Genomic DNA, 14,372 nt, shown 5'->3' with positions numbered 1-14,372 from the left:
GTTACGCAGTACTCGATTTGCTAACTTGACCTGACTCCGAGTCGATGGTTTGTTAAATTCCTTTTAGCTATATTTTTTGCATAAATTATCTTTTCTTTTGTAGCTAAAAAGAACAGACCATCGACTCGGAATCGAGTCGAGTTAACAACTCAAGCACAATATAAGTTTTATCTTCTTAGTTAAATTATACATAGTATAAATACTATAAATTAACTAACAAAAGAATTTAATAAAATTTTTTTAAATTTTAAATCTAATGACATCGAGAGTTACAATCATCCCAGTTGTTCCTACAGGAATTGTTAAAATGTTAATATTTTTCGATAATGTATTCATTGTTTTAAATGTTCTTAAATTTAGACAACTCCATAAATCTTCCAATTTTTTAAAATGTTTATGTTAAGCAAATATCTGGCATTTGGAAAATTAAAATATTGACATTCGGTATCTAGATTTACATTATTACCAATATCAGGTATGCGGATATTTCATTATTCACATTACTAATCTTAATTTGTTCAGAATCCTTATAATAAAATATTATAATAAAAATAATTTTTTAATTATCGAAATTCAGGGTAAAAATAACAAAAACATGATTTACTTATTAGGAAAATATAAAACTTTGTCCTACATTGGTAGCACACGGTCAATTTTCACTTATTATTGTATAAAACACAATTAATCTACAGTGTCACTTGGCAAAACGTAAGTACTCACTATCACAAACTTTATAAAAGGGTGGAGTGATCCCTTAAGTTTATGGTCTAACAAATTATTCAAAATTGAAAATTTGCCTTGATTTTTAAATCATCGGTTGGATCTCAGAGGGTTGAAAGTGATTGGAAGTATTCTTCAGTAAATTCGGTTAATATTAGAATTAATATAGTAAGATTTATATACATATGTGAAATATATGTTGTATATAAATGTATATTTATTCATATATTTTACAATATATGATTAACTGGTATCAAACAAGTTAGTTTAAATTTACATTTTAAAATTGTTATTGATTCTTTAAGGTATTAATAGCATTCGAAACCGGTATTGTTCCACCAAATGTCAATTATACATCAGCACGGAAAGATATAGATGCCTTAATAAATGGAACTGTCCGTGTCGTCGAAGAACCAATGCCAATAAAAAATGGTTTTATAGGTATTAGTGGTTTTGGCTTTGGAGGATCCAACGCTCATATGTTGTTAAAGTGGAATCCCAAACAGAAGAGCAATAGAGCAACAGATGATGACTTACCTAGACTTGTGATATTATCTGGACGCACTAAAGAATCAGTGAAGTTGTTTCTAAACGACGTTAGTAAACATTTAAAAAAAATATATCATTTTGAATAACTAGATATTAATTATTATTTTTTGCAATGTACACTCTTTAGTGGAAAAATTTTACTAAAATTTTGCTAAAAGTTGTCTGAAAGTGGTATTGTAGCATTTCCGTATTTTTATACTTTTTATACATAAAAGAACAACAAAAAGTAGTATAAAAGGTGTAATACTACGTGATTTTTCATTTTTGTTTTCATAAGAATATTTTTTGAAAGAAGTTTTATTTTATTACAAGACTTTTTTAAAGTAAGTCTCCACAATTAGATTAAAGAATAAAAGAAAATAAGACAATTCGGTAAAAGTCTATAAAAAGGGAGTCTATAAAAGTCTATAGAAGTCTGTGAGTCATGTTTACAGTATTTAAAGTAAATTTTTAATATGTACCATAAAAAGATATTTCCATTTTTTGAATTGTCTCGTCTCCCGAATTGCCTCAATCTCACCTATGATGATTACGCGTATACCGATACAATTACGAAAATTATGCATAGAAACTTTATTGTAGACAATTTCAAGAGCTTTATTTTGTGTGACCATTTAGTACAAGCGTAAAAAGTCTATAAGTTTTTCCCCCTCAAGCATCTACTTCATACGCAAAACTACTAAAAATTAAAAAAAAAAGTATTTTAAAACAGTTTTTCTACTATAACGACTAAAGTATTGAAATTAAGTAAAATATGCATATGACTTGTTTTATAGTGCTTATTACGAGATTCATTTTTTGTTGGACATATTTTTTTGTAAAATAAATATTTTCTGAAATAATTAAGAAAAACTGTTGTTTTTTTTCTCTAAGTATATCTCGTAAACTGTAGGGGAACACCAATTAATTTATAAGTAAAAGTTGTCTAGGACCCTCTCCTTGATAATATATGTCAAAGTCAAAATCGTCAGAGGCTGCTTCCCTTTTACAGACAATTCTAATAATTCTATTAAATTTGAGTTCGATAATTTTGAACTTCTATGATTATTTTCATATTAAAATTATGCCAAAATTATGTTAAAATTGTGCTGAAATTTTACTGAAAATGTGTTGAAGAGTTTCAACATAATAAAAAAATTCAGAAAATTGGTTTTAGTGATGTTTCAGATAATTTTTTAACAAAATTATTTCAACAGTGCTTTGCTTTAATATTTTTTTATTTTGGAATATAGGTTGCTAGCAATCCGATAGATATAGAATATGTCCGTTTACTGCACAATATTTATGCAGACGGTATAGACGGTCATCCATGGAGAGGATTTACTATACTGAATGCTTTGCAACAAGATTCCATGATGGAAATTCGAAATTGTGAAAGTATGAAAAGACCAGTTTGGTTCATATTTTCTGCTCTGGGGTCGCAATGGCCAGGAATGGGTAAATATTTGATGTATCATGTGTTCTTTACAAAAACATTAATATAATAAAATAACATGTTTAAATTGAAAATTAATTTAAAATTTTTTAATTAAAATAGGTCGAAACTTGTTAAAGTTTCACGTTTTCGCAAATACAATAAGACAGTGCGATATAATTTTGAAACCATACGGTGTAAATGTGACAGACATTTTGTCAAAGACAGACGAAAAAATAAACAAAAACGCGTTATACGCGTTTGTTGGTATCGTTGCTATTCAGGTAAATGATTTCCATAATACAAAAATTATTTGTTATATTTAATTGTAAAATATTAATATGAAATTTTTGTTGTTGTGTAGTTTTCTACTGTACAGAGAAAACAATTTTTGGACTTAATAAATCTTATTGTATCCCAACAAATTTATTTGCAATGCTCCAAACAAATCAATATTTAAATTAATAAAGAAAACTAATAATTTAATAATCTTATTTTCATCAAATAATAGATGTTATTTGAAACAGTATTTTTATTTAATCAAATCATATTTTGTATAAGAACTGTTTCAATGAAATAAATTTCATCAAATAAATAGGAGTACTCATCAATAGGAATACTAAAGAAATATTTTTCTTTGTGTATATATGTGTGTTAGAATTATCACATTATTAGATACATTTCTATTGGGATTTTAATTCGTGACGTCATGTGTCCAATATGGCCGCCTCAATAAGGTTCTTATCAATGTGTACTGATGTGATTTAATTTATACTTGATTGTGTTCATAAGTATTAAGTAATACTTATTCTAAAAATGCATTTAAACATTTGAGACATTTGTGCATTTGCGGAATGTTCACCATCAACGCGTAATTTTATTGAAAGCAAAAATTTATTAAATTGTGGTCATTTGTTGACATGTGATATAGCAGAACGGACCAAAACCTTTTTTAACTTGTTTGGTTTCTGCTTGCAAATTTCTAACATGAGAGATCGATCACATGAAATAAACATAAATATAGACGTGAATGAACAAATAAATCAAGCTGAATGCCTATGTAAGGCTGGCTTAAGCACCAAGTGTAAGCACATAGTTGCTATGTTATTATTTTGCAATAGGTAAGTAATATACATATTGTATTATAATTAATTATGTATATATGTAATTTATAAAATTTTAATAAAAATTAAGGAAATTTATATAAATTTTAACGTTTAGTTTTTTTACAATTGTCACATTTGTAATATATTATAATTTGGCCTTAGTATTAAATAGGTATTTCTTTTATTTCTAAAAAAGATATTGAAAAATTAGATCAAGTATCTTGTACTGACATGAAATGTGTGTGAAATATTCCCCATACAGCTGCAATAGATTCTTATAAGGCAGCTCCTTTAGCAGATCATAAATGTTTTAAAGTTGAAGAACCAAAACCGAGTGAAAAGGATTCATTCATTAAATCTAGATTATCTATCATTTCATCATCATATACGACGCATTTGTAAGATATTTTACATGAATTTAGAGATAATATAATAAGTAATACAACAGTAATACAACAAGGGATAACGTGATAATGTGATAACGATAAAATAATAACATAATGTATCTGTAATATCAGTTTGGATAGCAACATCACAGAAATTTTGTTGCTCTTGGATGGAATTTTGAAGTTCAATTCGCTCGTGTACAATAGGGATATCAGGAAGTTCTTCCATTTCAATATTTTTCTTCTGATTTTCTAGTTCTTTTTTCTGTTCTTTTCTGTATCTTCTTTTTCGTCTTTCTTCATTTACAAATATCTGCTTTTCTGTTCTATTACTATTTTTAACATTGAGAAGATTACATAAAGGTACTGCATCCCACACAACACACGGACATCCCCGGACGTCCGATACATGTCCACAAAAGTCCTTGTAATGTCCTAGTATCTCGTACGTCCATAGGACGTTCCAAAGATGTCCGAAGGACATCCTGGTTTATCATAGCTGCAGTATGACGTTTGTAGGACATCCGCAGGACATATTTGGGATGATTCGTAATATTTAACATATTATGTATACATACATAATAAATATGCATTCGAAAATTGCGTTGTTCTTTATATTAAATAAGACATTTTGAAGATGTTCTAAGGACGTCCTTTAAATGTCTAGCAGATATTGATGGTACGTTCCGAAAAGGTCCGCTATATACATATATGTCAACGAAGTTGAGTATTTTTATTATTATCATCATTATCATTATTATTATAACACAAGAATTTTATAAATTATAAAATTATAAAGATAATTTTTCATGTTAAAAAATATTTAATAAAAGATATATTTAACCATATATAAACATAAACTACAAATTTTGATAATATGAGAAGCTTTAATATACAGTATATAGCTTTTTAATAAAATATATTATTCGTTAATATTTAATATTTCATTATATATAATATTTAAATTATGTAATATTTAATACATATGTACCCTATGATCAGAAAGTACCGGGAATTTTTTATTTAAAAGTACCGCGCATGCGGGAACCGGTTTATTTTTTTTTTCTTATGTTGGTACGACCTTAAGACGCACATCTGTCAGGTTTTAGTGCCATCCGATCATTAGTGTCTGCCTGGCGTTTGTTTACATCAGTCAACTTTTTTCATTTTGCCGCATTTTACCATGAATAATTTTGTTGAACAAAGAGTTTGTTTGAAATTTTGTGTTGCGAACGAAATTTCGTGTGCCGATGCACTGAAAATGTTGCAAAAAGCATTTTGCGAATCTGCTCTATCAAAAACAAGAGCATACGAGTGGTATAAAGACTTTAAAAGTGGTCGTACAGTGGTGGAAGATTTCCCTCGTTCCGGACGTCCATTGACGTCGAACACCGATGAAAACGTGAAGAAAGTGAAAGAAATGGTGCTTGAAAATCGTCATACCAGCTTAAGAGAGATGTCTAGTGAACTTGGCATTGCATATGGAACGGCACAGCATATTGTGGTTGATGTTTTGGGTATGAGACGCGTGGCAGCCAGGCTCGTTCCGAAGGATCTGAATTTCTTGCAAAAACACCACCGAAAGACAGTTGCTGAAGAGATGATTTCTGAAGCCCAAAGTGATCCAACCTTCATGAAACGGATAATTACGGGCGACGAGACATGGGTCTATGAATTTGACATGGAAACAAAGCAACAATCGTCCGAGTGGCGCTTCGAAGACGAGCCGAAACCGAAAAAACCGCGTCAAAGCCGCTCAAAAGTGAAGGTGATGTTGACTGTTTACTTCGATTGCCAAGACGTTGTGCACTATGAGTACCTTCCACCGGGCCAGACAGTCAACAAAGAATATTATTTATCCGTTTTGAAGCGTTTGAGAGATGCTGTACGTCGCAAACGGCCGGAAATGTGGGCCGACAATTCTTGGATTTTGCATGATGATAACGCACCATCGCACCGAGCCCGAATTGTACTGAATTATTTGACCAAACATCAAGTAAATACCATCAAGCAAGCACCGTATTCACCTGATATGGCCCCGTGCGACTTTTTTTTTGTTCCCCAGATTGAAGTTGCCACTTCGTGGAAAGAGATTTCAGTCGATCGAGGAGATCAAAGAGAATGCGACGAGGGAACTAAAGGCCATCCCTTCGTCGGCCTACCAGGGATGCATGGAGGACTGGGTCAAGCGTTGGCACATGTGTGTTGCTTCAGATGGATCATATTTTGAAGGAGATAAAATAAATTTGCCTGAAATTTAACTCTATTTTGTTTTATTTAAAAATTCTCGGTACTTTCTGATCATAGGGTATAATACTATAACGATTAATTTAATATGCTATTTAATGGCTATTTTATTTGTGAGGAAAATCCTACTCAAAATATAAATAAATAATAACGTATATTATATCAAGTAAAATTTTTCTCGGAAAAAACGTTTTGGAACGTAAACTTAAAATATAAAGAAAGTAATTATACATCTAGCAGCAAGGTATATATATTTGATTTACAGAATCATATTTGTTTACATGATTCTGTGAATTAAATACATGTATACATTAAAATTTGATTTAATTATAATTTATGAAATCCTGTAATTTCGGATTGAAATGAATTTAACAAGTGAGTGCTGGCACCACCGCTAGGCGGCCACGCTGCGAGAGATCTTCTCGTGAGTCGAATGCGGCCACGGGCGTTATATCTAGGCGCCACCGCGGCCGACTCTCCAGCTCATAACTTCAGTAAGACTTTTAGGAGCTGCTTGTTGTAACCTTGAGACGAATACTCGCTCTCAGTCTTTTCAAATGTGACGTGTGTGTGGAACGCTGTTCCACATAAATTTTTATAATTTTTACATGTAAATAACAATTTGTATTGTTATTTAATCTTGTACAAAAATTAAATATTTAATTCAAATTTAATCTTTTTTTAGTCCTTTTTAACGAAAAGGATACAAGAAATATTTTTTTGTAAATTAAACATTTATAACGTTTTATATTAATGTATTGTGTTTTAATAAATCTATCTGGGTTCCGATTTTATATTTTCAATCTGTCTTAACACCATATTATCGGTGCAGAAATCTCGATCGATTCGGACTACTTTTTTTTTAATCGGTTTTAATCGCACATTTTTGGCAGGGTTAATACTACTTTTACTAATAAATATCATTTTTTACTAAATAAAGTCCTAATCGCGCAATATAAAATAATGTCCAAACGACGTCCATAAAAGTCCTTTTTATGTCTTGCTGAGACGTCCTAATGACGTCAGAAGGCGGTACATTGTACGTCCGAAGGACGTTTCCTAGACGTCTACAAGACACAATTGGTATGTCTGGACGTCAAGACATGTCCGACCGCGACGTCCATTGGACGTCCAAAGGACGTCCTTGTGTTGCGTGGGATCTGTCTTTAAAATTCGTTTTTAAGCTGGTATATCTACAAAATGTATTTATTATATAGTTATTATCTTATAAATAACAAATTAGATGATATCACACGGAGAAAACATTAATGTTGTCACAACAGAATAATGTTACTTTTCATGTTATCAATACAATAAGTTTATGAAAACAATGGTTATGTACTATAATTCTCATAACCCTATAGTATTAATGGGCGAAAAATAGTATTATTCTCACTGTTGTTACAACTTTAATGTTTTCTTTGTTTATAATTTTATTAGTGATAATCTGTACAAATTATGTGTACCAAGAAACCTGTAATCGCTCCTTTTAAAATGTAAACTGCAGTAGCATATTTTGCAATAGTACGCATTTTTAATATTTTTTTCCATTCCTTGAAAATATCTCGTTTCTCAAAATTTCCGAAAGCATTTTCCACATTAATTTTTGTTTTTCTTGGTTTAGGAAAATAGTAGAAACAAACAGTTGGGTCTCTTAATGCTAAACTATTGCAATCATATACACTGCAAAACGCTTTGCTTTTAGTTGCTTTTGGCGAAAATCTTGCTCCCAGCTCGTCATTCATGTTAATTAAAGTATCGTAAGAACTTTACAATAAAATCACAACAATACACATTGACAAGAACCTTATTGAGGCGGCCATATTGGACACGTGATATCACAAGTTAAAATCCCAATATATTTTAGGGCCTTTTCAATAATGATTTTCAAAGTATAGTGTTTTGTTACAAAATTATTCGTATGAATTTTTAGATTGGTTTAGTAGATGTCCTAACGTCCTTAGGAATTACCCCGAGTTACATAATTGGTCATTCTGCTGGCGAACTCAGTTGCGCGTACGCGGATGAATGTCTTTCCATTGAACAAACTATTTTATCTGCATACTTTATTGGTTTGGCATGTGTCGAAGAAAAAATAATTCGTAGCTCTATGGCACTTGTCAGTCAATTTAATTACGAAAGTCTAAAAAATGTGTGTCCAACGGATATTGAAATAATATGTCGCAATAGCGAGGACAGCAGCGTTGTGTGTGGACCCACAAAATCCGTACAAGAATTTATGAAAAAATTACAGGTAAAATTATATACACTAGTACCTCATAAGTGAATGAAAAACTTAACAATTTTTTAAATATTAAAATCTCAAAAATTCAAACTCAATTTATCCGTATTCTTGAATTATTAGCTTAATAACATTTACGTGAAAGAGATTTATTGCAACGTACCGTACCACAGTTCTTATCTCGTATCCGCGAAAACTCAGCTTTTGCTGAATTTGAATAAAATAATTCCATGGCCGAAGAAACGGAGTTCAAAGTGGATCAGCTCTTCCGTATCTCGTACCGAACGGTACACTTCAGCATCAAACCTGTCATCAGCAGACTATCATACGCGTAGTATATTAAATACTGTTCTCTTTGAACAAACCATACATCTAATACCAACCAATGCTGTGACTATTGAAATTGCACCAGACAGCGTGCTGCAACACGTTTTGAAAAAATCCTTGCATCCGAAAGTGGAGAACATTGTATTGAATCAACGCAATGAACAAAATATCGAAGTAATTTTACAAGGAATTGGGAAGCTCTATAACTGCGGTTTACAACTGCAAGTTGCAAATATATATCCACCAGTGGAATTTCCAGTTAGTCGAGGAACTCCTATGATTTCTCCATCGATCAGGTATAAATTTTTATCGAAAATACAATTTAGGTGTTGGTTATAAGAACAAATATATATGTAATATTATTTATAATTATATTATAAAATTTAACCTTTAAACACATTGATTTCGTATAATATGTAAATACATTTTTGTATCTGGGTGACTTTGAGAAGCTATAACTTTAATTTGAATCAATATTTTTCAATAATTTTTTTAAAGGGTTTGCACCCACGTCATCGATTCTGTCTCTGAGGAAATTTCACAAATTGAAAAGTTACCATGTTTCTACATAAAGTCTAATTGTTACGTTAATCATAAATTATGGATATGTAGAATGGCGACTTTTCAATTTGTAAAATTTCTCCAGAGACAGAATCAATAGGCTTGTTTTCTATTCCTGCACTAGACTGTACTAGAACAATCTTTCTTGCTTTCACTAACTTTCAAATATGTATCTATTTCATTTTAAGTGCACACTAATTCAGGGAGTTCAGGAACAAACAGAATTACCGTGAGTGTATGTAACATATACCTAGAGGCATCACAAATAATCCTATATTCATGAATTTTTTTCTCCGAACGTATCAGAGGTAGCAAATCGGGGTTCGTATTAATGTTTTACATATAGTTTTGTTAATAAAATGTAATTTTTTTTATTAAAAAGTTAAAGAGATATTCCCTTTGGCATTAAGGAGGAAACCTTTACACGGTCAAAAAATACATGATTTTCATGAATTTTTTTTTCGAGTATAATAACTTGAAACGTTTTGAAATTTTTATGACAATTTAATACACAATCAAAAAGTACACAGGGATTTAAAAAAAAAAAAATATTTACTATAAAAACGGACGCCATATCGCTTTGCTTATGGAGTGTCTTTGCTGTGTACACTGTAGCGTCCTTAATTTTGATCTGAAACAAAACAACTAAAATTTTTTATAATGTTTATGATACTAGCTTCTATGTGACATTTCGATTTTTTAAAGAAAAAATCGAAATTGCCTGTTTTTACACAGTTTAAAATTGAAAGTGCGTTTTTCGTTAAAAAAATTGACTTTAAAATATGAAAAATATATGAAAAAATTTTTTTTCAAAAAACAATTAATGTCACATCGAAAAGAATTTAATTATCTTTAAAATGAGAAGTCATAAAGCCAAATTGGTTCAGTAGATTTTTCTTAATCGTGTACACATAATCGAAAAAACGTGTTTCGAGAAAAACACGTTTAAAGTTTTAGATGCATATTCACAACTTACGGCAGTCTCACGCTAATCAGTGATTCCAGCTGCATAAAGTAGCCCCTCCGCTTCCTCGTAGAACTTGTTTTGAGCCATCATCTCCATCCTACGAGCCGTTCTTGCCTCTTTTGAGTTGCTATAGCTTCGGCGGTTCTGTCTGTTTATTCGCTTTTCGTCCTTTGTTATGGTAAAATTGTGTGCCTGGATCCCAATTTTGATATTCAATTGTTCATTATCATTAACACTGCATTGTAGCTTTCGTTAAATATCGATGCAGCAATATACGCAGCAATGCAAACGATTTTTGCTCCTCTGTGAATGTGTTTAGGCGATAAACGCCAAACGGTAAAATTGAAACTTTTATTTTCATTTTGTGTGTAATCGCCTAAACACCTTTCCAAAAGACTGTCATTCGAAAGATCGTCGAACGCAGATATAAATACGCTCCGAGAACGCAGGTATAAACGCGACCGCCCGAGGATCGCTAGGCCCGTCTGAACTCGTCACCCGACTCGTCCGCTTTAACTTTGTAACTTCGTAAATATTGCAGATATCGACTTGACATTTTCAGGGAATATTCTTAAATAATTTAACAATCGATTAAGACTATATCCAAAATATCAATTTTTTTTGACCCGATAAAGGAGGTTTCCCCCTTAAGGCGATGCTGGACCCGTCTCTATACATGCTTATTTTTGTGCACAGATAACTCTTAATTGGCTTTACAAATTGCAAAATCCTTTTACACAATTAAAGTAGTGACAAAAACACACCTCGCTAGCTATAATTTAATACAAAAAACAAAAATTGATTAAAAAGTTATAGTTTAATTATTGGTTTCTGCAGCCGACTCGTGACAACGTATATGCTCATATAAAAATTTTAGACATTGTGTGTATGAAATAAGTAGCTACCCGTACAGCACGTAATATTGCTGCAATATCGTTGTAATATTTTAATATTGCGGTAATATTACAAGAATATATTGCAGCATTATTGCTATAATATATGCTGCAATACATAATGTCCGCAAAAATTTATTGCAGTAATATTACTGCAATATTTCAGTAATATTACTGAGATATTGCAACAATATTTTTTAATGTTATTGTATAATATTAAAAAATATTACAGAGATATTACTGTAATATTGCTGCAATATACTACGTTCGCCACAAATGGTCATGGAAATATAATTGCAATATCTCAGTAATATTGCTGTAATATTGCTGTAATACATAATGTCCGAGAAAATTTATTGCAGTAATATTACTGCAATATTTCAGTAATATTTCTGAGATATTGCAATAATATGCCTGTGACTAATTTTTGTGAACATAATATATTGCAGCAATATTACAGCGATATTACTGAGATAATGCAGTAATATTGATATTCCCAAGCGGTCATCCATTCAAGTCGCGACTCCGCTCAACGTTGCTTAACCTCTAAGATCGCTGCAAACTAATCCTTTGTGATAACCTGTGAACACTTGGTGCTGATATGTGTATATAACTGATAGATCAGGTCAATACACGTTATTTGTTCAAATAAAAATGCAACTAGAAAATATATGTTAATATAATGCAATAATTAAATTAAATAAAAAAAATTTATAAATTATTACTCTAAATGTTTATTTTTTATTTATCATAAATATTTTCTGAAATATTTTATAAAATATTTTAGTAAATATTTATTTTTTATTTAACATAAATATTTTAGAAAATATTTTATAAATATTTTAAAAACATTTTGGATAAAGATTTTTATACGAGGTGTGTTCAAAAAGTATCGCGAATTTTGAATTTTCGCGGGTTACGTATATTCGAATTTCGATCTTTTTGTGGCGTTATGTTGGTACTCATGTCTCTCACTTATGCCGACAAGCTCGGCCATTTTGAATGTTCACTTAATTGTTGACAGCTGCTTTGCTTGCACGTGTTTTGGATCGTCTTCGATTTTTACCTATTCAAAAAAATGGATCAAAGAACCTGTATCAAATTTTGTGTGAAAAACGAAATTAAGTGCGCGGATGCATTCCGAATGTTGACTGTGGCATACGGAGAAGCTACCTTGGACCGAAGCAACGTTTATCGGTGGTACAAAATGTTCTCAGAAGGCCGAGAAGATGTGAACGACGAAGAGCGAAAGTAATCCCCATGAGATATTATACACTTGTGCCAACGGTTTTTCCAATCTTCGAAGCACTTCAAAAAATCATTTTTTTTTTTATCTTGTTCAGCTCCTTCGATGCCGTCTTTATCTCGTCAAGCGTAGCGTAACGTCGTCCTTTCATGGGCCTCTTCAGTTTAGGGAACAAGAAAAAGTCACAGGGGGCCAGATCTGGGGAATACGGTGGCTGCGGCATCATTAGTGTGTTGTTTTTGGCCAAAAAGTCGCGCACAAGCAACGATGTGTGAGCAGGGGCGTTATCGTGGTGCAAAAGCCAATTTTTGTTCTTCCACAAATCCGGGCGTTTCTGGCGGATTGCTTCGCGCAAATTGCGCATAACTTGCAGGTAATATTCCTTATTGACCGTTCTACCCTGTGGCAAGAACTCATGATGCACCACGCCCCTGCAATCGAAGAAAACTGTCAGCAAAACTTTCCCATTCGACCGAACTTGGCGCGCTTTTTTCGGTCTTGGTTCGTGCGGCAGCTTCCATTGAGATGATTGAGTTTTGGTTTCCACGTCATAACCATAAACCCACGATTCGTCACCAGTTATGACCCTCTGGAGCAAATTTGGGTCGTCGGGGACAGAGTCCAACATCTCATTAACAATGTTCATGCGATGCTGTTTTTGGTCGCAATTGAGCAATTTTGGTACGAATTTCGCGGCGACCCGTCTCATGCCCAAATCATTGATAAAAATCGAGCGGCACGAGCCAATCGATATGTTTAGGTCCTCAGCAACTTCTCTAACGGTGATTCGACGATTGGCCAATACCATTTTCTCCACTTCATTAATTTTTTCGTCTGTTGTTGAAGTGCTCGGGCGTCCGGCACGCTCTTCGTCGTTCACATCTTCTCGGCCTTCTGAGAACATTTTGTACCACCGATAAACGTTGCTTCGGTCCAAGGTAGCTTCTCCGTATGCCACAGTCAACATTCGGAATGCATCCGCGCACTTAATTTCGTTTTTCACACAAAATTTGATACAGGTTCTTTGATCCATTTTTTTGAATAGGTAAAAATCGAAGACGATCCAAAACACGTGCAAGCAAAGCAGCTGTCAACAATTAAGTGAACATTCAAAATGGCCGAGCTTGTCGGCATAAGTGAGAGACATGAGTACCAACATAACGCCACAAAAAGATCAAAATTCGAATATACGTAACCCGCGAAAATTCAAAATTCGCGATACTTTTTGAACACACCTCGTAACTAACCGAAAGGGTTTCCGGATAGATGCCACGTGCGTGTTGAGCACTTTTGCCGACGTTTCGCAAACATTGCAGCTTGCATCATCAGGGCTGAGAACTCCGATATTGAGCTCCCTTCGGTTGTGGTGGTCCTTATATATCCCCGTTGCGCCCGGTGAGGGTTGGGGTGGGGAGTTTGACTTGGTCAGCCAATCGGAGCGTTTTGATTGACCGGCCGGTCAATTAAAAAACCCGGGAGAACGGTATGCCAAATAAGATTTACTTGAAGGCCTTTGTCGCGGTTGAGGTTGTCAGGATGTTTTAAGATTTCCAGATCTTCTCGATATTTTCTGGCGAAGTAGCCTTGTGACGGGGCCAACATGGTAGACTTATCATACTGCACGGCATGTCCATCTGGAAATCTTAAAACATCCTGACAACCTCCGATTGGCTGACCAAGTCAAACTCCCCACCCCAACCCCCACCGGGCGCAA

At 32.9% G+C, this 14,372-nt stretch overlaps 1 protein-coding gene across 1 annotated transcript in view; it reads left to right on the top strand.

Annotated features, from left to right (window-relative positions):
* Window positions 1-14,372, top strand: part of LOC105200156 (fatty acid synthase) — a 64,219-nt gene that overhangs the window by 33,185 nt on the left and 16,662 nt on the right. The window contains exons 6-10 of the mRNA XM_039448150.1: window positions 1,026-1,316; window positions 2,502-2,706; window positions 2,807-2,967; window positions 8,356-8,676; window positions 8,788-9,287. Of these exons, the coding sequence (XP_039304084.1) occupies window positions 1,026-1,316; window positions 2,502-2,706; window positions 2,807-2,967; window positions 8,356-8,676; window positions 8,788-9,287 (1,478 nt within the window). The remainder of the gene's footprint in view (window positions 1-1,025; window positions 1,317-2,501; window positions 2,707-2,806; window positions 2,968-8,355; window positions 8,677-8,787; window positions 9,288-14,372) is intronic.

Source organism: Solenopsis invicta, chromosome 4 (genome assembly GCF_016802725.1).
Source record: "Solenopsis invicta isolate M01_SB chromosome 4, UNIL_Sinv_3.0, whole genome shotgun sequence".
Lineage (NCBI taxonomy): Eukaryota > Metazoa > Arthropoda > Insecta > Hymenoptera > Formicidae > Solenopsis > Solenopsis invicta.
This window is presented reverse-complemented; position numbering and strand designations above follow the sequence as displayed.